At 47.3% G+C, this 22,614-nt stretch overlaps 2 protein-coding genes across 2 annotated transcripts; one reads left to right on the top strand and one right to left on the bottom strand.

Moving 5' to 3' along the window:
* Window positions 1-22: 22 nt before the first annotated feature.
* On the bottom strand, window positions 23-17,647 carry LOC128469291 (uncharacterized). Its single transcript, XM_053451111.1, has 9 exons — window positions 17,544-17,647; window positions 16,620-16,687; window positions 14,299-16,174; window positions 8,540-8,681; window positions 7,520-8,432; window positions 3,900-4,033; window positions 3,326-3,514; window positions 3,120-3,243; window positions 23-2,049 (listed from the first exon to the last, which is right to left on the bottom strand). The coding sequence occupies exons 1-9, from the start codon at window positions 17,645-17,647 to the stop codon at window positions 98-100; spliced, it is 5,502 nt and encodes a 1,833-aa protein (XP_053307086.1). The 3' UTR covers window positions 23-97.
* On the top strand, window positions 17,591-21,154 carry LOC128469290 (gastrula zinc finger protein XlCGF48.2-like). The gene is made up of 5 exons (XM_053451110.1): window positions 17,591-17,888; window positions 18,646-18,736; window positions 19,069-19,257; window positions 19,344-19,422; window positions 19,949-21,154. The coding sequence occupies exons 2-5, from the start codon at window positions 18,659-18,661 to the stop codon at window positions 21,067-21,069; spliced, it is 1,467 nt and encodes a 488-aa protein (XP_053307085.1). The 5' UTR covers window positions 17,591-17,888; window positions 18,646-18,658; the 3' UTR covers window positions 21,070-21,154.
* The last annotated feature ends 1,460 nt before the right edge of the window (window positions 21,155-22,614 follow it).

Raw genomic sequence — 22,614 nt, 5'->3', positions numbered from 1 at the left:
ATAATAATAAAACATTGAGAAATTTTTACATTTTTTATAATTTTCTGTTGACTTTTTCTTTTGTATGGATCATCTGAGGTTTATCTGGCGTCGATTTTTATTCCCGCATGAGCCCTCTGGTGTTTATCAAGAGCCGATTCCGCTCTGAAACATTTCCCGCGTTCGGAGCGGGCGAATGGTTTTTCTCCCCCTCGTGGGTCCTCTGATGCGCGATTAGACGCGACTTCTCCGTAAAACACCGGCCGCATTCGAGACACGGGAACGGTTTCTCCTCCCGGTGAACCCTCTTGTGATGGTCAAGTTTATATTTAATTCTGAAGCACTTGCCGCATTCAGAGCACGAGTACGGCTTCTCCCCGGTGTGTATCCTCTGGTGGGCGACGAGGAGGGAATTATAGGGAAAGTACTTCCCGCACTCGGAACACGAGAGTGGTTTCTCTCCTGCGTGACTCCTCTTGTGCCGAAATAGTTTCGATTTGTCAGGAAAGCGCTGGCCGCACTCGGAGCACGAGAACTTCTTCTCTCCCGAATGAATCATCCGGTGCCTAATCAGATTTCCCTTCTGGTTAAAACACTTGCCGCACTCGGCGCATGCGAAGGGCCTCTCTCCCGTGTGTATGCGCCGATGCGCGGTGAGGAGGAAGCTATGGCGGAAAGACTTGCCGCATTCGGAGCACTGGAACGGCTCCTTGGCCCCCTGGCTCCTCCGGTGCGTAACACGCCTCGGCTTCTCGACAAAACGTCGCCCGCCCCCCGAACACAAGGCTCTGTTCTCTCCTGTGTGAATCATCCGATGTCTAACCAGATTTCCTTTTTGGTTGAAACATTTGCCGCACTCGGAACATACGAACGGTTTCTCCCCTGTGTGTATGCGCTGGTGCGAGATGAGGATAGACATGTGCGGGAAACACTTGCCGCATTCGGGACACGGGAAAGCTTTCTTTCGGGTGCGACTCCCTCGCTGCCTACCAACGGGCCCTGATTTACGCGAGAAACGTTCCTCGTATTCCGGAGGCAAAAACCTACTCTCCTCGGAATGGATGGTCTGATGCCTGACAAGGTTTCCCTTCTTGCCGAAGCATCTGCCGCATTCTGAACAGACGAACGGCTTCTCGCCCGTGTGTATCCTCTGGTGTATGACCAGCTGGGAACGATGGGGGAAGGACTTCCCGCAATCAGAACACGAGAACCACTTCTTCACCGACGCGACCTTCCCTTGCGAAACGAGGTCGTACTCCTTCTTGAACTTCCTTTTACACGCGGCGCACGGGATCAGCTCCTTGCCGACGTGATGCCTGTAGTGCGCGAGGAGGTCGGACTCGCGGGAGAAATGTATCGCGCACAAGGAACACGCCGCCTTAACCCCGTCGTCCAGCGTCCGACTCAAGTGAAAATACCGCCGGCAATCGGAACACTCGTACATCCTCTCGACGATGTGTCTCAGTTTGTGGGACACCAAAGAGCATTTTTTAGAGAATTCTTTGCCGCACTCGCTGCACTTAAAATGGTAAAATGGATTGGCTGCCCTCGTTTGGTTCCCGGGCGTCCCGATACGTCCGTCCCATTGGCTGGTCGCTACTTGCGACTCAAACTCCTCCTTAATAAAGAAAGACGCGTCTATGAAATTGACTTCCTCCCATGATGCAGGCACCTCGATTGGATGATATCGGTACCTTTCCTCCATGTCTTCTCTGTAAGCGTCTCTGGCGTCTTCCTCTTTACACAAGACCGATTCCAGGTTGACGTAGGCAGTTGTATTTGGCGTGTAGTCCACTGGGGTGGGCTTTGTGGGGGTATAAATGTCCGCCGTGGCCGTATAGTCCGCCAGGAGATGCTCCAAGCATGGAGCGACGCTGGTGGCTGCGAGATTTCGGTCTTCGGAAGGCCAGAACTCCTTGCTGCCTTTGCTCTTGGATCGGCCATGGCTCTTCTTTGGTTTGTGAATGTCTCGCCGCGTTTCTCTTCGGGGGTCTTCGCGCGGTTTCTCCTTCGCTGGAGAAGGAGCAGGGTGATGAGATCCGTCGGGTGCGTTCCTGGCCGGCGAGTCATCTAGTGGTAAGAAGTGAACTTTCATTAGTTTTGGCTGAAATGTCACTTTTTTTTTTCCTTTTCTTTTAAAACGTGGAGGTGACTGGAAAACCAAATCGGCACTCATTTTACAGCGGGGGGTGGGGGGTTCTACAGACGCTTTTATTTATTTACTTGTTCATTTTATTTACTTAAGAGCACCATAAATGGATAAAACCAGTATTTTTACTTAAAAGTTTTGTAACTAAGGCAGACTAAATGGGGCGAAAGGTTTGTGTCTGCTGTCAGCAGGGGAGGGCAGGCACACATATCGTGCCCCCCCTCCCAGTAACTGACATACAATCTGGCACACATATTCACACACTGTACACTTACACACTCGCTTACACACACTCATGCTGATACACACTTACATGTAAGTATTCCAAAACATTCATACACACACACACACTTACACGTACTCAAACTCATAAACACTCTCACACTCAGATCCATGCACACAAACTCAACGCACTCATCTTCTCTCACCCTCCTTACCTTACCCACAGCTTTCTTTCCAGCTGCTCACACCGTGCATGTTACGCAATCCAGCGTGTTCCTGCCTGTCTGAGTCTGTCCAAAAGCTGTCCAATCGGCCCCTGGCCGTCAAATCCTATGTGTCCCGGAGATTTTATCCATCTTCAACCCCCCCTCTTTAAAGGATACTGTGGCCTTCACAACTAGCATAACCAAATTCACGAGTTAAAACTACCCTTGGCGCCCGGTGGGTTACTTTACTCGGGGAAACCGTGATCGGTGGCAGACCTAGCATTATCCAATCAATTTCCTGTCCAGAAGTTCTCTTTCTTCTACCCCACCCCCCTTTTCAAGGTCCATAAAACCAATCAGCATCTTCGTAACAGGGGAGAGATAATTTAACGGGGGGGAATAATCTTTGCAGAACCAAGGAACAGGAAGTTGATCTGTCGACAAAGTTACACGGGATTATTTAGCGTGAAAAAAAAAAATACAAAATGGAGAACTTGGTCCAAGTAACACCTTAACTGTAATGTACATATTTTACACCGCAGTGAAATCTGATATAATCTTACCCGTGGGGTCGGGGGGCACGTGCCTCTTCAATATGACCTCCCGGTAAAGATCCTGGTGTCCTTCTACGTACTCCCACTCCTCCACGGAGAAATAGACGGCCACGTCCTCACACCTTATAGGAACCTGACGGAGACAGCAACACAGAGGTTACTCCGACACATCCTTTCCACCGGACGATGACCCCCGTTCCCGGCGGCTCTCTCACCTCTCCGGTCAGCAGCTGGATGATCTTGTTGGTCAGCTCCAGGATCTTCTTGTCGTTGTCTCTCTCGCGTATCGGTGGTTGAGGTGGAGGAACCTTGGCGGGATGCTGGCGGCCCTTCTTAAATGGAAGACTCCTGCATGACCCAACGTGCGCGATGCTCTCTCCGCTCTTCTTAACAAATGTATAATCCTATACAGTGGAAGACATGAATATGACAATATGGCTCCAAACACATAACATACGCTGAAAACAGACAGAAGTCCATCAAGGTCCACCTCGCTGTTGACCCAGAAGAAGGCAAAACCTTAAAAAGGGGTGGGGGGGGCTCCTTCCTGTCCACAAATGGTGGATCAACAAGCTTACCCTGTCCTTGTAACCCGTTATGTCCCTGTATATTCTTCTTTGCTTAAAGATCGCCCATACTTGAAGGCATCTACTGACTGTGATTGGACAACCACTGAAGGCAGCGGATTCCACATCTTTACTGGCCTTGCGGTAAAGGATCCTTTTTCGTTGCAACCTGTCCTGAATGTGGATCTTGCGACGAAATCAAACGGACATCTCAATCCCTCACCTCTCCGGTCAACAGGTAGATAATCTCCAGGGTGAGATTCAAGATCTCCTCGTTAATCTGCTTCTTGACGTCGGCCATGTTGGCAGCCTTAAGACGCTCAGAGGATGGACTCTGGGGTTCAAGCGATGGATTTTCTGTGCGTCAACCCTGAAAAAACAAAAAGAGAACCTAATCTCATTGGATCGTGATCAACTCACGGGCAGAATTTCAGGACGGGAGACTTTGTTTGGACTAATAAAGTTATTTTACGCCCCCACACCACTAAACGGGAAGCAGACCTAGGAACTTTCTAGATGCGCTGACCCGGAGACTCCTGAATTATTAACCCTTTAATAGCCCGCCGTGAAGATTCTACGTGGAGACCCGGCAAACGTGTCACCCAAATGGCTCCAATACCGGTCGTCATGGAAACCTCGACTTGTTATTTATAGATACATTCAATTGAGTCACCTGCATTCAAGCAGCGATGTCAACCTTAACACACTGGGAGCAAAAGCACCGACTGGGAGTCTTCTATATGATCACAGCGGGCGGGGGGAGAATAGGAAGGAGTCCGCTCCAGACTGTGTGACCCCCAGGATCTGCCCCTTCACCCTGAGGTTGGGGCAAAAACCCGGTATGACCAAAATTGGCCCTCTGGGCAGTTCATCTTTCACACCCACCTCAGCACCGCAGACCATCTCTTCAGAAGCTCTACCTGGGAATAAGAGGTGACATCTCTTTAATATAAACTCAATCATGCCATTGTTGCCCTTCTGCAGAACGTTTCACCCCTCCCTCTCCTGATACCCCCCAACCTATACACATCCGAGCATCGCCCCCTACCTAAAGCTGCCCCCTGGGCAGACGTTGTTACCCTGGCGACTACGGATCCGGAGCAGGAGCGCAATCAGTTAGTAAGTTTTAACGGTGGTGATGGTGGTGGGGCAGTTGCCTTAATCCATCATGGCCGCCGCGCCACCCCAATTTTTCTGAGACTGTCTAGCCACTTTCCGTCTCCGTGGTAACGCAAGCTCCCTGTATGCGCTCCCGTGATCCTCCGCGAGCGTAGTTGCCAGGAGTGACGTAAAAGTCGCGCGCCTCGCGGAAGAGGGCCGACTCTCATTGTTACGCTGGGCTGGAGAGCCGGGAGAGGGGGCGGACGGGCCCGGGCACCGGGAGAACGGGCAGCGGGCGGGTACGTTGGCTTGGGCGGTTGGCGGCCGTAAAGGGAGTGTCGTGCGGGTAGAATGAATGAAGCCTGCCGGAGACATGCTCTGCCTGCCTGGGGAAGTGACACGGGTTTTACCGTATGATGTAGTATTATGGCCGGGAGAACGATGGGGTGAGGGGGGTTGGAAATATATAATATATAATGTATTACTCATATATACAATATTTATATATTCTTTATTTCATTTGTGTATTGTAAAGAATATGTATTTAATATTTTATTTATATATATATATATATATATATATATATATATGAAAATATATATTTGTATATTAGAATATATTATTTGTATATTAGAATATATTATTTGTATATTGGAATATATATTTTATTTGTTAGAATATATATATATATATATTAAATGTATACTTACAGTATATTCATAATATATATATTTTCATAATTTAAAGAAATAAAATCTGACTTGATTATATGGCGCCATCGTATTCCATGTCGCTGTACAGTGGCGTGTATTGGGTTAAACTTTTCCCTTTTATCTCGGTTATTTATAAGGGATGCTAAAAAACAAATCTGCCCTTCTTGTTGCAGAGCGGAGATTGTTCGAAGAACCCGATCATAGCTGACAGCGGCCACGAAGCTTCACAAGGAGAGGATTGGATCGCCCGGGAAAATCTCGAGAAGCGCCTCGAAGATGGACGGCCAACCGACTGAGGAGGTAAAAGAGATCCAAGAACCGTGAATGCGCGTGAATGCATACGGTGGAGGGGTCCCTTTAAATGTTTGTGGTGTCCCCCCCCCTTGCAAATGCGTTTTCATTAAGTCTGTCTCACATACCCTCCCGTCCAAAAGTTTGGGGTCACTGAGCTGTTTTCATGGAAAACGAGGACATTTCTGGCTGTAACATAATTACAAAAGGGTTTCTAACCATCAATTAGCCTTTTAAACTTAAACTTGGATCAGCGAACACAACGTGCCATTGGGACACAGGAGTGATGAAGGGCCATTGGAACACAGGAGTGATGGGAGTGATAAAGGGCCATTGGGACACAGGAGTGATGGGAGTGATAAAGGGCCATTGGGACACAGGAGTGATGGGAGTGATAAAGGGCATTGGAACACAGGAGTGATGGCAGTGATAAAGAGCCATTGGAACACAGGAGTGATGGGAGTGATAAAGGGCTTCTGTACACCTTCGAAGAGGTTCCATTAATAGTCATTTACATCATTAACCCCCTCTGCGCTGGATTTCTGATCCATTTCTTGTGATTATAATGGACAACCCCCCCGTTCCTGCGTTTCTGATTTTAAAATGGTGGGATTCTCAGCTTTGGGAAAACAGACAAATAAAGTTAGTTTTTTTCTTTCAGGGTAACTGTGAGTCGGACACGGTGGAAATTCACGTCTCGGAGGAGGATTGGGATCCTCTAAATAAGAAGGAGCTCCGTGCGAGGATGGAGAATAACCAGACGCCGAGGACATTAGGTGGGGAAAATCCTAGGCAGCATACGAACAGTTAATTAGTTGTGATGACTAAAAGCTCTGACCCCTCCCCCCAATAGAATATTAAAGGCTGCCGGCCCCTGTCGTGACCTAGTAGTTACAAGGCGCAGAAACACATAGGAGGTGGGTTGCGCTCCTTGCCGAAAGAAGCACGCGGAGACCGTTGACATCTGCACCCAGACTGGGTGCAGGTGCACTCAAACCAAGCGTTCCCCCCCCCCCCCATTTCTCATTTATAAAAAAAATAAAATACATTTAAAAAAAAACAAAAACGGTGCAGGTATTTATTTTTTTATTGTTTCAAATTAATGTTTAATCTTAAAAACAAAATAACCCTGTCTTGCAATCGAGGTCGTCTTTCATTCAGACCTCGGATCCTTCCAATATAGCATTTCTGCCGAATCGGCGCTTCTGCTCTTGCTATAGCAAGTTGTGGAGAGGAGCTTCTGGTTGAAATAGGGGCAGATCTTTGCGGACTACATATCCCATGATCCTCAGGCTGCCTCAGGTTTCACTGAGCATCATGGGACATGTTCCTCAGATATGCTCCTCACCTCTGAGCCACAGACTGATAGGCCGGTGAGTATACGAGATTCTGTAGACATGGAATATGGAGTAAATTACCCCCCCCCATTCATTACTGCCCCCAGTACCACCCCCACACTACAGGTTCCCCCCCATAGTCTTATATTCTAGCCTTTTACAATGTTTGGGGGGCTTCTTATAATCCACTCACAGTATACTTCTTTTTCAGGTGGTGGAGCCACAGAAGAACCAGATCCTTCCCCCAAATGCGTAGACGAAAGGGATAAAGAACCAGGATCCCCTCGTAACGGGCCGGGCAAGACGGAGTTAAAAGACGCCGGGAACGAGAGGCAGGATTCTGGGTGTCGGGAAGGAGGAAGTTCCAGGGTCTCTGTTATCCGCTCACCCAAAGAACGTACGCCGGCCAAAGGCGTCCCTGACCCAACCGAGAGCGAGTCGCCTTTGAGCGCAGCCGGAGATCTGTCGGACGACGAGATTTACACGCCGGCGGATTACTTTCACATTAAGGAGGAGTCTCTGTCGTCGGACGGCAGCGACTTCCCGGACGGCGATGTCTACGAACCCGCCGAGCGCGAGGTGGTGGCGTCTACTGCTGTCTGTGTCGCGGAGGAGCCGGCGTCGCGCAGCTCCGTCCGGGCCAAGGAAGAGCCCGACTCGTACGAGAAAGGCGACGCGGGGTCGGACTTCATAACCGTTTACATCAAGGAAGAGCCGGACTCGCCCGAGAGGGGGAGCGACCTTTACACGCAGTCCGCTTACATCATGGTGGATTCCGAGGCGTCCGAGGAGAACATCAAAGACGGGGTCATCTATGCCCCTACGGAATATATCTTTACCAAGGGCTACAAAAAGTGGGCGAAAGGCGCGGGCCCAAGCAGCAGGACCCTCAGATTGCCAGCCGACCAACGAGGGTCCGCCGCGGAGGTCCTGTTTCCCTGCACGGAGTGTCAGAAGTGTTTCGGCACCGACTTGGCCCTCATCAAGCACCGGGTGGTCCACACGACCAAGGAGCTGACGTGCACCCAGTGCGGGAAACGGCTGTCCTCCAAGTCCAGCCTGGTCAGACATTACCGCAGCCACATCGGAAACGACCTGTTCGCCTGCCCCCAGTGCGGCAAGTGTTTCAACTACCGGGCCAATCTGGTCGCCCACCAAAGGACGCACAGCGGGCTCAAGCCGTTCGCGTGCTCGGTGTGCGGGAACCGCTACACCGTCAAAACCAGCCTGGTCCGGCACCAGCTCATACACGAGGGGGTGAAGCCCTACGGCTGCTCCGAGTGCGGAAAGTCCTTCTCCCTCAACTCGACCCTCCTAAAGCACCAGATGACCCACACGGGCGAGAAGCCCTTCTCGTGCGCCGAGTGCGGCAAGAGCTTCACCCTCAAGTCGCTTCTCGTGCGCCACCAGATGCTTCACACGGGAGAGAAGCCGCACGCCTGCCCCGACTGCGGCAAGCGCTTCGTGTGCAAGTCCGACGTCTCCAAGCACCGAAAGACCCACACGGGGGAGAGGCCGCACCTGTGCGCCGTGTGCGGCAAGGGCTTCACGAAAAGGTCCAACCTGCGCAAACACGACCTGATCCATACTAGAGACAAGGCGAACAGGGCTGACACCAATAATAGAGCAGCTAAGAAAACCTGCCTGTCTATTGTTTAGGTGGAAATAAGGTATTTCACGAACCTAAAAATGCACTTTTTTTTGACGACGTCGTCAAATTGGGGGGTGAAGCTCTCGCCGCTCCTCGTCACCCGTCGAGTATTTCCGCTCCTCTCTATGCATCTCCAATAGTTACCCAAACGACGTGCTTGCAGATTTTTATATATACGGGCTTTAGGTGGCTTCTGCCACGATGTCCTCCATAGGCGGGTATCAGAACGTCCTCCTTAAAAAGGTCACATGATTCTGAGTCGGATGCCGTCCGCCGCAAGTCATTTAAAGCTAAAAGGCGCGATAACGGTTGGAATTTCTTTTAAAATAGTATCCAACAATTAAACATTTTTGAATACATGTATAGTTTCTAAATTTGGGATTTTGTGCTGGGTTTTTTTTTTATTTTTTTTATAAAATTGCATTACATGGGTTATATATGTGTATGTGTATATATGTGTGTGTATATATATATATATATATATATATATATATATATATATATATATATATATATATATATATATATATATGTGTGTGTGTGTGTGTGTATACAAGGATTCCTGGTGATGATTTTACAGTCTTTTACCTTTTTTTAGGATTTTTAGATTTATTTTTTTAACATTTCTTTAAAAAAATGTATTGGATTTATTGGCAATAGAACCCGTACTGCATACATTGTGAGTACATTTACCGTGTTGCTCGATTATGAGACAATTATCTAGAAACAAAAATAGGAAATATTAACTGGATATAAAAAATAATAGTGAGCTCAGATATGTCATTATGACATCACTGGCATATCACTGAAAGGATTTCTCTCCGTATTGCAGAGTGAATGAATGAACGAACGAATGAATGAATGAATTAAAGCCCTGACATCCCGTTGTCCTAGCACTAGATAGTAAAGATTATAACCCCATCCCGTCCCCGTTTACTACCCCCAAACTTCTTAAGCCAGAAGTATTAAAAAATACAACCCTACAGGGTACTATGTAAGGGATGGAGGTGGCCCTCTAGAACATAAAATACGTATGTTGGGTATTTCCGCATTCAGGGGATGTTGCCGAACGTAAATTGGGTCGTTGTTCATCAGCACTTAGAGTGTAGAAGAAATTCTAATTAAAATTGCCCAAAAATATATATTTTTTAATTTTTTTGCATGGTTCTATGGTTTCAAATAAAAGCTCTATTTTTTCGGAAAAAAAAAAAAAAAAAAAAGATGTATGGTTTGCGTGGGTTCTTCAAACACGGAAAGAGGGGAATCTTAAACCCACTTATGGTAAAAATGGCAAGATAAAAAGAGCGTTTGGTGCGCTCAGACTATTTATAACTTATTGAAAGTTGGGTTCTTTAAAAGTTGTTCATTGTTGTTCAAGACTCCATTCCTGTTAACCAATGTTGTACCATGTAAAGTGATGTCATAACCTGTAAAGGAGCATCCCTGGCTAATTTATCTGAGCTGTTTAAACTGAGCTGTTGGGGGTAGGTTTTTAGCAGGCGACACACACGTCATGTGATTAAATAGAACAGATGAGTATGATGTCACATGAAACCAAATGAACCACTACTTGCTCTGAGCCGATATCGTTTATGTAATGGGGCGTTATTTAATTTGGCCTTTTGTTTCATAGAAGACCAATTCGGGTCTCTGTCACCCCGGTCGTTGCCACCAGGTGAGATCAGGGAAGCAGAGCCCTGCTTCCTGATCACTGCGATCAGCATCCAGGGCTGCAGAGCCCTGCTTTCTGATCCCTGTGATCAGCGTGTAAGGCTGCAGAGCCCTGCTTCCTGATGACTGTGATCAGCGCGTGAGGCTGCAGAGCCCTGCTTCCTGATGACTGTGATCAGCGCATGAGGCTGCAGAGCCCTGATGACTGTGATCAGCGCGTAAGGCTGCAGAGCCCTGCTTCCTGGTCACTGTGATCAGCGCGTAAGGCTGCAGAGCCCTGCTTCCTGGTCACTACGATCAGCGCGTGAGGCTGCAGAGCCCTGATGACTGTGATCCGCGCGTAATCTGCAGGGCCCTTCTTCCTGATCACTGTGATCAGCGCGTAAGGCTGCAGGGCCCTGCTTCCTGATCACCGTGATCTAAAATTTCTGGCAGTAAGTACATCCAATGAAATCGCTGGGAATATGTCCTGTGTCTGATTGATGGTTTATGCAGCCAATTGGTGGCAGGGAAGTGCTCCCTTGGGAATCCAGGTGTTCAGCAGGGCCAAAGCTGGATCTGACTGGAGACAAGTTTATGTAGTGCCTGAAGGGGGTGGGCAAAGGGGCAAATGCATTTTAGCGGGATTCTGCAGAACCCCCCCCTCGCGCATTTTGCAAAAATGGGCCACCCGCCTATCATTTATAGTTGAAAAAAGTTTTTAATATTTTTTTTAAATATTTTACAATGTGTTAAATTATATTTTCATATTTTTTTTAAAAAATGTTACAAAATAGAAAGTAAAATATTAAAGGAAAAAAAAAAAGTATTATCTTGTACCGTTTCCTTAAAGTACAGAAAAAAAAAACCTCGCTCATACCCTAACAATAAAACTAGTGCCGTGTGAAACGGAGCGTTTTAGACCGTCAAGACCGCTGATGAGGGCAAGAGATTTAAGTAAATCGGGGAAAAGATTGTCAAGAATGTTGCAGCTGCGGTTTCACATTGATAAATGTAAAATAACGCACTTGGGATGTTCGATTTCCAAGGCAGAATCTATGTTTGTGTGAATATTGTAAACAAGTAAAAATATATAGCAAAAATTGTGCAAAAAAATGTTAACCGTGTAAAATGACTTTTGGGGTAAGGTGAGACCCCTGTACCCTTATCACCTGGTTTCATAGATCCCTGCCCACATCTAGGCCGTGGTGAAAAAATAAAAAAAAAATAGCTACGTTAGAAAATATAGAAAATTTTAAGAAGTAAAAAAAAAAAAAAAAAAACTAGTAAATATGGCTTCGTTCTATACCATTTTATGGGCAAATATCTTGACTCCGGTCAATAATTGGTGACCTAAAATTTAACCAATCGCGATCAGATAGTTATCAGTTATGTAATAAAAATGTACAGATATATATTTATATATATTTTTTACTTTATGACCTGGATGACCCCTCCCTCAGGGGTCACTGTTGGGCCGAGGGTCCTCCAGTGTCATCCCGCTTGCAGCATTGGAGGGGTTAATGCTTGTGCGCGAGCCAGAGACCTCCCCCTGGATTTCGTCCCTGAAGCTGAAGTGCAGAAGTGGCAGTGCGTGGCAAAGACACGCTCCCCCCTGCAGCTGCCGTCACGTGTCATCCTCCCGACATATGGGCAGGAGAGCCGGCCTTACCAGCAGAAGATATGGAAACAAAATCTATCATGTTTGAAAGAAAGGACCAGAGGAGCTCCAATGTAGACTTGAGCCTGGTGCCTAGCTTGCTTCCGACTAGGAGTGGATACTGTACCCAAGCTGCATCTTCAGTGTTTGGGCCCTTAAACATGTCTATCTGGTGTTTACGTGTCTTCAGGAGCGGCTGTGTGTGTGTAACTGTGTAATCACTAGATAAACACACCAAGTCCTTCTCATACTGCTTTGCTGCCACCAATGTATCTCAGTCTCGCCTTTGGTGAATGATACAGTTACTGGAGTAGGTCGTACTGTGGCGACCTTTCTTCATAGAAGATATCATGGGCTTCTTACATGTGTTGGACCCACAATCTCTGTACCTAGCCCTGGTGGTAGGTTATCCCCTTTGAGGTTGAGCATAAGGGTACTTACTCCGCGGCCGGCGGGGCTCTGCTGTGTCCGGCTACCAGAGGAAGGAAACATCAGGAATAAATATGTTGTGGTCATTATCACGCGTGGGGTCAATACACGAGAAAAGCAAATTGTGGTGAGCGTCAAGTTGGTACAAGAAGGCAGATCAGACTGGGTCAGGGTCAAGCCAAAGGTCAGTACACAGAGACACGGATCAGACATGGTCAGGGTCGTCCCAAGTTGGGGACACGGATCAGACGTGGTCCGGGTCAACCAAAGTTCAGTACCAATAAACTCTTTGAATGGGCAACAAATAAAAGAACAGAGGAAGTTTATAAACCACTTCCTGTCAGGTGACAACGAAAAGGACAAATCAGAAGCCATGTCTGCAGCTGAACAGTCTTTATATGGCTTTCCCGCAGCGCTCCAGCGAGGCTCATTACAACGATCAGCCCGATCTGTCGTGGAGCGGCAGGGAGACGTCCAGGTACATCGTAAGGGACGTCTTGGTGCGCCTTTCCAATGAGGTTAATACCTGTACGTCCGTATGGGTCGTTAAGGGGTTAATCATTTCAAGGTACGTTTATCAGACAGATATTACGCCCCAACGTTCTGAAATTATGCCAAAATTCAAAGAATTCCAGAGGCGAACTTGACTAGCAGTTTATTGTTCTATCCAACATACAAAATACCAGCGGGTGCGCAGGCAGAGCGGGGGTTCTGCACGGTTACTCTTCATTATAGTTCTTTGCTTACGAGCATCGACTTTACCAAAGATTGTCCTTTTTGGACTGTATTGCACAATAAAAACCTGTTTTTTTTGGGGGGGGGCGGGCGCCGATCAATACTCAAATAAACTTTTACCTCGTTCCACCTGGACCCCCCTCAGCCACCGTATTAGCCATGTACATTAGGGTTAATAGAAGGTTTTTAACATAACTACATAAAACTGGGGGGGGGGGTTTAATATATAATCGTTTTGGAAACATTCGGATCAATAATAAGGCACTATTTTATACCGGGGAAGCTGGGATCTGCGCCAGGTATCGTATTTATTCAATTATAAGACGACCTGCAGACAGAGTCGTGGAGAAAGAGAAGCGTTTCTGCAGCTCTTTTTCTCCATGAACCTGTCTGCAATATTATGGCCTCTTAGGAGTACTTTTTGTGGAGCCATGGTGCGCACCACGGGCACAGGCTCTCTGCCCTTCCTCCAATGGGGGGAGAGGGTGTGTGCGAAGGCTCCACCCTTTTTGGGAAGCATCGGGGAGAGGCGAAGAAAGAAGACAGAAGAAGAGGCAAGTGAAACGGAGCTGAGGAAAAGGCAACACAGAAGCGAATGGCGGCAGAGGAGGTAGGGAGAGAGATTGAGCGAAAGAGAGAGCGAATCGGAGTGTAAGTAACACGTCCCTGGGCTCAGACGGCGATTATAAGACAAGGACGTTTTTATAAGATGACTTTTCAGAGGGGGGTCCTTGTCTTATAATCAATCAAATACAGTAGGTCTAATCAGTTTATTCTGAAGAAGCTCTCCCTATTATCCTTTACCCCCTACCTTATAAAAGCTGCATGAACCAAACAGCAACAATCAGCAACTTAACAGGGGAGGAATAATCATGCAGATCCCCAGAACAGGAAGTTCTGGGGATGTTATGACGGCTGCTTCCACGTTGTACACAGAAGGAGGGCGTCTAATACGTACATATTGCTTATTTTAATCCATAAACGCCATTAAGGAGTAAAAGAGCCACTTTAATGCATTGAAATCGTCCATTATCAAGTGCAGAACAATTGTTTATTCCCCCCCGTGACTCAGCTGATGATGGACAAGATTGGTTTTAACAGTGAAGCACTTCCCGCACACTGAGCACGAGAACGGCTTCTCCCCCGTGTGGCTCCTCTGGTGCCGGAGGTAGTTGGACTTAATGGTGAAACACTTGCCGCACTCGGAGCAGGAAAAGGGTCTCTCGCCCGAGTGGCTCATTTGGTGCCTCACCAGATGCGAGCTCTGGGTGAAGCGCTTCCCGCACTCGGAGCACGAGAACGGCTTCTCCTTCGTGTGGATCCGCTGGTGCTTGAGGAGGTCCGACTGGTTGGTGAAGCCTTTCCCGCACACCGAGCACGGGAAGGGCTTCTCTCCCGTGTGGCTCCTCTGATGGGTGAGAAAGTTGGACTTGCTGGAGAAGGCTTTGCCGCACTCGGAGCAGGAGAACGGCTTCACCCCCGTGTGGATCCGTTGGTGCGTGACCAGGTTCTCGTTTAAGCTGAAGTGCTTCCCGCAGACCGCGCAGGAGAACGGCTTCTCCCCCGTGTGGCTCCTCTGATGCCGGGCCAGGTGCGAGCTCTGGGTGAAACACTTCTTACACTGGGAGCAGGAGAAGGGCTTCACCCTCGTGTGAGTCCTTTGGTGCTTGATGAGGTCGGGGTGGTTGGTGAAGCGCTTCTCGCAGGTCGAGCAGGAGAACGGCTTCTCGCCTTTATGGTTCCTCTGGTGGGAAATGAAGCTCGACCTGCTGGTGAAGCACTTTCCGCAATCGAAGCACGAGTAGGGCTTCTCGCCCGTGTGGACCCTCTGATGGGTGGCCAGGCTGGATTTGTCGATAAACCGCTTGGAGCAAACAGAGCAGGAGAACGGCTTCTCCCCCGTGTGACTCCTCTGGTGCCTGATGAGGTGGGACTGGTTGGTGAAGTACTTGCCGCAGACGGGGCAGGGGAAGGGCCTCTCGCCGGTGTGAATCCGCTGATGCCTGCTGAGGTGGGCCTGGTTGGCGAAGCTTTTGCCGCAGTCGGAGCAGGAGAACGGCTTCTCGCCCGTGTGCGTCCTGTAGTGCACCGAGAGGCTGGCTTTGGACGCGAAGTACTTCCCGCAGTCCGGACACGCCTGCTTCTGCTCCTTGTGAATTCTCTGGTGCCGCGTGACGGCCGTCCTGTTGGTGAAGCACTTGTGGCACTCGGGGCATTCGAACGTCTCCGTGCTGTGCGTCTTCTGGTGGGCCCTGTAATCGGCTTTACTGTTAAAAAGTTTCTCGCACTTGGCGCACTTCCAGATCCTGAAGCCCCCGTGGTCAAAGTCATCCTCTGCGTGCTCCGGGGCCGTATCGCTACCGTCGTCTTCGTCGCTCGAGAACGATTCCTCTTTTATAAGGACGGACGTGTATTCTATCTCCGCGTCTGACTCCTCCTTCGCAGGCGTATACTCTGTGTTGGTATCTCCTGCAGGCGCGTACACATCCGTGTCCGTTACGTCTCCTTCGTCACACGAAGTCGGTTCCTCCTTGATACGAACAAAAGGATATTCTGTCGGCGCGTAGCTGTCGGTGTCGGTAACGTCCTCTTCGTCGCAGGTGTCCTCCTCCTCTTTAATATGGGCGCCGATATAATCTTCCTGTGAAGAAAGATCAGGGTCCGTTTGATCCCCCCCATCGTGCGAGACGGGTTCCTCCTTAACGTCAGATGTCCGTGTACTCACTATACAGCCTGCGGCTTCCTCATCCTCATCCGAGAAGGATTCCTCCTTGACAGACGTGCAGACGATCCGCGTGATATCATCTTCGTCCGATAGCAGTTCTTCCTTGATGATCACGGGTCCCGTGTGCTGAGGTTCTGTTAACGCAGCAAAGTCCGTCTCCCTCTCTGACCGGCGACGTCCGTCTTCAGCTCTGGAGACGAGGTCCTCTGTTGGAAACAAACAGTAAACGTTATCACTCCCATCACTCCTGTGTCCCAATGGCCCTTTATCACTCCCATCACTCCTGTGTTTCAATGGCCCTTTATCACTCCCATCACTCCTGTGTTCCAATGGCCCTTTATCACTCCCATCACTCCTGTGTCCCAATGGCCCTTTATCGCCCCCATCACTCCTGTGTCCCAATGGCCCTTTATCACTCCCATCACTCCTGTGTCCCAATGGCCCTTTATCACTCCCATCACTCCTATGTCCCAATGGCACGTTGTGTTCGCTGATCCAAGTTTAAGTTTAAAAAGGATAATTGATGGTTATAAACCCTTTTTGCAATTATGTTTCAGCCAGAAATTTAGTTGTTTTCCATGAAAACAGCTCAGTGACCCCAAACTTTTAAACGGTAGGGTATATATAAATAAACGTGACGGAACCTCTTACCCGGTGAGCCGAGGCGCTGGTGGGTCTCCATCACCGCGTTCTTGTGAAGCTTCTTGTGATCCCCACACCTAAAAAGACACAAATAATTTGATGAAACTCATCTCCACGGGACACGACTGAAAGGTCGCGAAGAAAAGCCTAAAGTAGGCATCGGGACTTCTGGACAGGATGGAGAAAGAAATAAAATTATATATATTCAATTTAAATTAATGTGTTTTCTGATTTATCACCATCTCTTAAAAATGCAATTGTAGCCATGCTATATATGTGTGCCATCTCATGTATTCTATAATATTTTTACAATATATATTGTAGCTTTTCATATTCATATATATATTATATATATATATTATATATATATATTATATATATATATTATATATAACATTAAATACATTTCATGTATGTATTTGTGTCATATACACACACACACACATATATATATATGTATATATATATATATATATATATAAATTATATAATATATATATAATATAAATACATCTAACTTCTTCATTTATATAGATATATATGGCTATACATACTCTTCCACCTAACTATATTGTAACGTTGCATATTCTCATATTTTAAATATAAATATTTATAATTATATAATATAAAAATTATATAAAAATTATATATAAATATATATAATACATAAAATACATCTAATTTATGTTATTAATATATAGCTAGATATATGTGGGTGCATTATATATATATATTGTATACAGATAGATAGAGAGATATATAGATAGATATATAATATGAATAAATATAACTATACATACTCTTCCACTCTCAGCTGTCGTTCACACCATCACAGCAATAATAAGAACGTCTCCCTTTCTTTTTCCGTCGCGCTCAAGCTGCTGGCCGCACGAATTTACGTCACGCTTCCGCCTCGGCGGCGTAGAGGCTTACGGGAGTTGTAGTTGACGCTGGGCAAATAACCGCTCTCTGGAAAGCTTACTTCCGCCACCGCGGGAAGCCGGAATCAGATCATACAGGAAGTGCTTCGCGGCCATGCTGGATAAGGGCAGAAATCCCTTTTATCCCTCCTGCAGGCGGTAGAGATGGATCTTTGCGATGTGAAAGCAAGAATGGGATTGATATGAGACGTTTACCCGGATTTATTAAGAATAACAGGCGTCCCAATCACCATGGAAACCTTTACTTCTGTATTGCCGAGGGAGGGATAGTTACTGTCAGTCTGGGCATCCTGAGGACCCCCTTCCTTCACCACCTCTTATAATTTCTTTATTCGGGGTAAGTCCTCATTAGCCAATCACTGTCGAGATTATAACCCCCAGCACTTGACTTGTAAGCATGCTTTAAAGGGCGAGGAACACGCCAGTAATCATATGCACGTTAATACATATGATACCCGAGAGGTCCCTTTAAATTTAAACGCTGCCCCCTATATATAGCAGAATCCCCCTATATGCAATTGTCCCCTTTCCCCATCGCTAGCCTCTTGCCAAGCAGGAGATGTGATTGGCCGAACAGGTCTCCGGACGCACCATATTCTAACAGCCAATCAGCTCCAGCTCTGGCTTTTAAATCTTTTTGAGGGGGTGGGGTGCCTAACGAGACCCCTGTGCGCAAGCATGGGAAGGGATGCCATTGATCTGAAAGCTATTGCTTTCCTGGCATTGATTGACTGCCTTAAACAGCCAATCAGTGGCGAGAATTACTGGGATATGGAGGAGGTGGGAAGCTGAAGCTGCAGCATCTCCATATGGTAAGTGCCCCCCCCCTCAAAATACTAAAAAAGAAAAGATTCTGCCATGAGGTTTTCTGGAAACCAGATCGGACCCTACTGGAATATTCTATCGCCCCAAAAGAGCACCCAAACTGGATCTCAAAGGGTATACCAGATGTCTTGACCTGGGGGGGCAATAAGGCTGCAGAGGAACCAGGCAATGGGGGTCACACGGGCCACATAGCATGGCCATCGTCAAAAATATGCTCATGGTTTCAAGCTAGGCTTTGAAGAAGACGTTCAACGTACTTCTGTCTACAGATCGTCTGCGACCATGGATACGGGCAGGAACCAGATGACCAAGAGGATCTTGAACATTACTCTGGAGATCATCTATCTGCTGACCGGAGAGGTGAGAAGACAAGTATCGGTTTTAGTAGCTGGCGAGAGGAGAAGCGATCACGGCAAGCCTGCCATGATTGTATGCCCAGGCTCACGAGAACTAGAAAGCTTTTATTGTTTGTAGAGTCTTTGGAATTCTGGTCATGTATGGATAGCAGGGTCATGGAAAGATATTACAAATGATGTCATCAGCGACCACTCCATTTGTGTGACGTCGCACCCCTCAACCTTTCCAGATGTTTTCTGGATCCTTCTCAGAAAGGCTACGAGTTCTGGACGTTTTAATGCTTTTTTTGGGGGGGGGGGTTTGGATGTTTAACGTACTTTGGGCTTCTTCTACAGGACTGTGTGGTTGTGAAGAAGTCCGGCGAGCATCTGTCGCTCAAGAGTAGTCCCAACGGGTCTGAAGAATCCTGTAGGAGCTGGAATCCCACCACAGCGTCTCCGCCGTCCTCGCTGATGTGTGAGAAGGACAACGGCCAGAAGATCCTGGAGCTGACCAACACAATCATCCAGCTGCTGACCGCAGAGGTGAGAGCTGCAGAAAGGTTGTGTCCGGGTAGAGCTTGTACCGCCGTGTGGGTCGGGTTCATGCCGTTTTCTCTTTATTTATGTAGAAGTGGGAGTTGGCAGAAGGCCACCATGAGCCACAGGAGAACAACACGATGAAGGATCTCCAGCCCTTCAGCTCAACCGGTGAGGAAAATATTCTGTGCAGGAAGGTCCCGAAATATTATTCTAGTACAGAGAGGTCATTGTCTTTCTTATGCCTCCGTACAGCACACTACTGGTTGGGTACTTTGTGCAGATGACTCCCCGAATGGCTTAATTCGCCATGTGTTTTGCCTCGTACCGTGGCTTCATCAGGTTGACCGCCGTCATCAAGTGGGGTGGAATTTAACCTTTGGAAGTCTAAAGCGAGAGGCAGACCAAGCACTGAGTGTTAACTCAGGTTTCTAGCCGACTAATGTTGTGATGGAGCTGCGGTGGGAAGTGAAATCCATGCTGCTTGAGGTCATTGGGCTGGTTTTTCATTGTCTACAACCTGAGTCATTGTGGCAGAAGAGGTAGCCCCATAAATAAATAACATATAGATTCATTAAAATGTATTTTTTAAAATGTATTTTTTATTTTTTTTGTTAAATATATATATATTTTTTTTTATTATATTTATATATTTTTTTTATTATATATTTATTTATATTATTTTTTTTATATATAGGTGACGGATCAGACAGAGGGCCTTCACAGGAACATCTTTATGATCCTCATTCTATTCCTGAGAGCGTAAACTCTACGAGTGACGTCAAATGTTACCAGCAACCAAAATACTTCAATGTCGTTCAGAAACTGCCGAAGGAACCGAGGAATTTTAGTGGCGATTCGGAGGGGAATAACGTCAGAGACACGGACATCAAAAGGGATTCCTCCTGCGAAGGCGGAGATATCACAGGCGCCGTGGCTTCGGCAGAACAAACGTTTCCGAACGACATCGCAGAAGAACCCTACGAAGAGGGCCACCTGGGGGTCCGTGCAGACCCTGGACCAACGGAGCAAACGGAAGCAGCGTACCCACCTTTCCAGATCAAAGAGGAGACCTACGCGGGCGATGAGGGCCACCCCCCCGACGCACCCATAGAAGACAGAGCGGCGGGCTATTTACCGGTTCAAGTTAAAGAGGAACCGACGTCCCACGGAGAACCCCGCTGTACGGACCCCGATGTGATTCCCCCCGCGGGCGGTGCGCCGATCGTCCGCTCGGCCAGGGTAAGGAGCGCGAGGAAAAAATCCACCGCCACGCAGAATATGGAGAGCAACATCCCGTTCATGACCTGCAGCGAGTGCGGTCGGACTTTCGGCAAACTGAAGGCCTTGATAGCCCATAAAAAAACCCACACCACGTTCCGGTTGTACAACTGCTCCGAGTGCCCGGACTTCTTCACCAGTAACTCCGAGCTGTTTAAGCACCTCCAGACCCACAGGGTCAAAGGCTTGGCGTGTTCCTACTGCGGGGAGTGCTTTTCTTACAAGACCAACCTCGTGATCCACGAGAAGAGCCACACGGGGCAGAAGACGTACTCGTGCTCCGAGTGCGGCAAGTGCTTCACCTACAACTCGTACCTGGTGAGGCACCAGAGGACTCACAAAGGGGAGAAGCCCTTCTCGTGCTCCGAGTGCGGCAAGAGCTTCACCCGGGGCTCCTACCTGGTTCTCCATCAGCGGATCCACACGGGGGAGAAGCCCTTCTCGTGCGCCGACTGCGGGAAGCGCTTCACTCAGAGCTCGAGTCTCGCCAGGCATAAAATCATTCACACGGGATCCAAACCGTTTTTTACGAGCTGAACGGGGGAGGGGAAATTATTATTATTATTTTTTTTAATGGATATGTCAATTTATTTCTCTTTGGATAAAATCCGACTTCTTTGCATGTCTTAATTTATGAGTGTCCGTCGGAGGATACTGCTGCTCCGCTTTTATTCTATGCCTCCAAAAAGAAGCAACGCAAGATTTTTTTATTTTTTTTTTATAATTTCTTTTCTTTTTTTTTTTTTCTCGTACCCAAATAAAATGTATTTAAAAACACAATCGTCAAAAACTACATCAGAACTGGAGCTCCCCAGATTTTTGCATAAAAAATAATATTCCTGTTCGAGACTTGAAAGCCACAGTAGCCAATGAAATGATCCAATGGTTACGCCACGGTAACCAATGAAATAATACAATCAGTGGGAATATTCGCTCGGTTGCTATAGCGATACGGCTACATTTTACGCCAAGAAATATAGAACGGGCCCTAATGATTCTTGTTAGGGGAGATGGACCATAACGGTAATTTAGAAGCCGAAAGCCCCCACATTAAATCCATTTCCAATTGTGCCTCAAAAAGGGGTTAAAAAAACTTTCTGGTTTCCAAAATGATCATCTGATTTCTCACTGGATCCATCAGCTCTAATTAAAGTAATTTCATTCGTTAAGTAAGCCCGTAATAGAAGGCAATTATTGAATTTGAGCTCAGAATATGGGGCGTGGATTCTATAGCTTTACTGCTTTTACTGTAAAGGACCCTTTTTGCTGCTTTAAGCAAAAATTCCTTTCTTCAAGTCTCAATGGATGACCTCTTGTTTTCTGTAACGTCCTATTAATGAAGAGGTCACACGAGAGTGGTTGGTATTGCCCCCCGTATGTATTTGTACAATGATATATCCCCTCTAATACTTCTTTATCCTTTCTTCATTGCTAAAGTGCGCCACTCCTCTTATTAACTTTATAGCAGCCTCTGGACCTTTACAAGCGCCTCAATATCCTTTTCAAAAACAGGTGTCTGATGACATAAGTGCACAACTACACGCTAACACCATACACATACATTTATCAGGGGCGTAACTAGAAACCACAGGGCCCTACTGCGAAAATTGCCCCAGGGACCCCAACTTCAACAGCTGGTCTGTGCCATCATTGCCCCCAAACAACTTGTCTGTGCCTTCTTTGACTCTTACCCCCCTTCAAGGCAGACATGTAAAATTACTTACACAAAGTACACACACCAATTCACTAACACACACGTACATATTCATTCTAACATGCAATCATCTCACCCACTTACACATTCATGCTCACACACACAGACATTCATGCTCACACACACACAATTACATATCCATACTCGCGCACAAACAATTACACATCCATGCTCAAACACAATTACACATCCATGCTCACACATATACATCCCACCTGCCCCCCGCTTACCTCTCACTGCTCCTGCAGTTTGCGAGCCGCCCCATTTTCACCGTGGGGTCACCTGACGTAACATGACCCTGATACGTTCCTGTCTCCCTGTGCCGGTTCAAAATAGTTTAGAAAGGGCCCTTCCGGGATCTGCGCGGT

This window comes from Spea bombifrons, chromosome 11, assembly GCF_027358695.1.
Source record: "Spea bombifrons isolate aSpeBom1 chromosome 11, aSpeBom1.2.pri, whole genome shotgun sequence".
In the NCBI taxonomy this organism is placed as follows: domain Eukaryota; kingdom Metazoa; phylum Chordata; class Amphibia; order Anura; family Pelobatidae; genus Spea; species Spea bombifrons.
The sequence above is the reverse complement of the archived record's forward strand: the minus strand, read 5'-3'. Positions and strand labels throughout refer to the sequence as shown.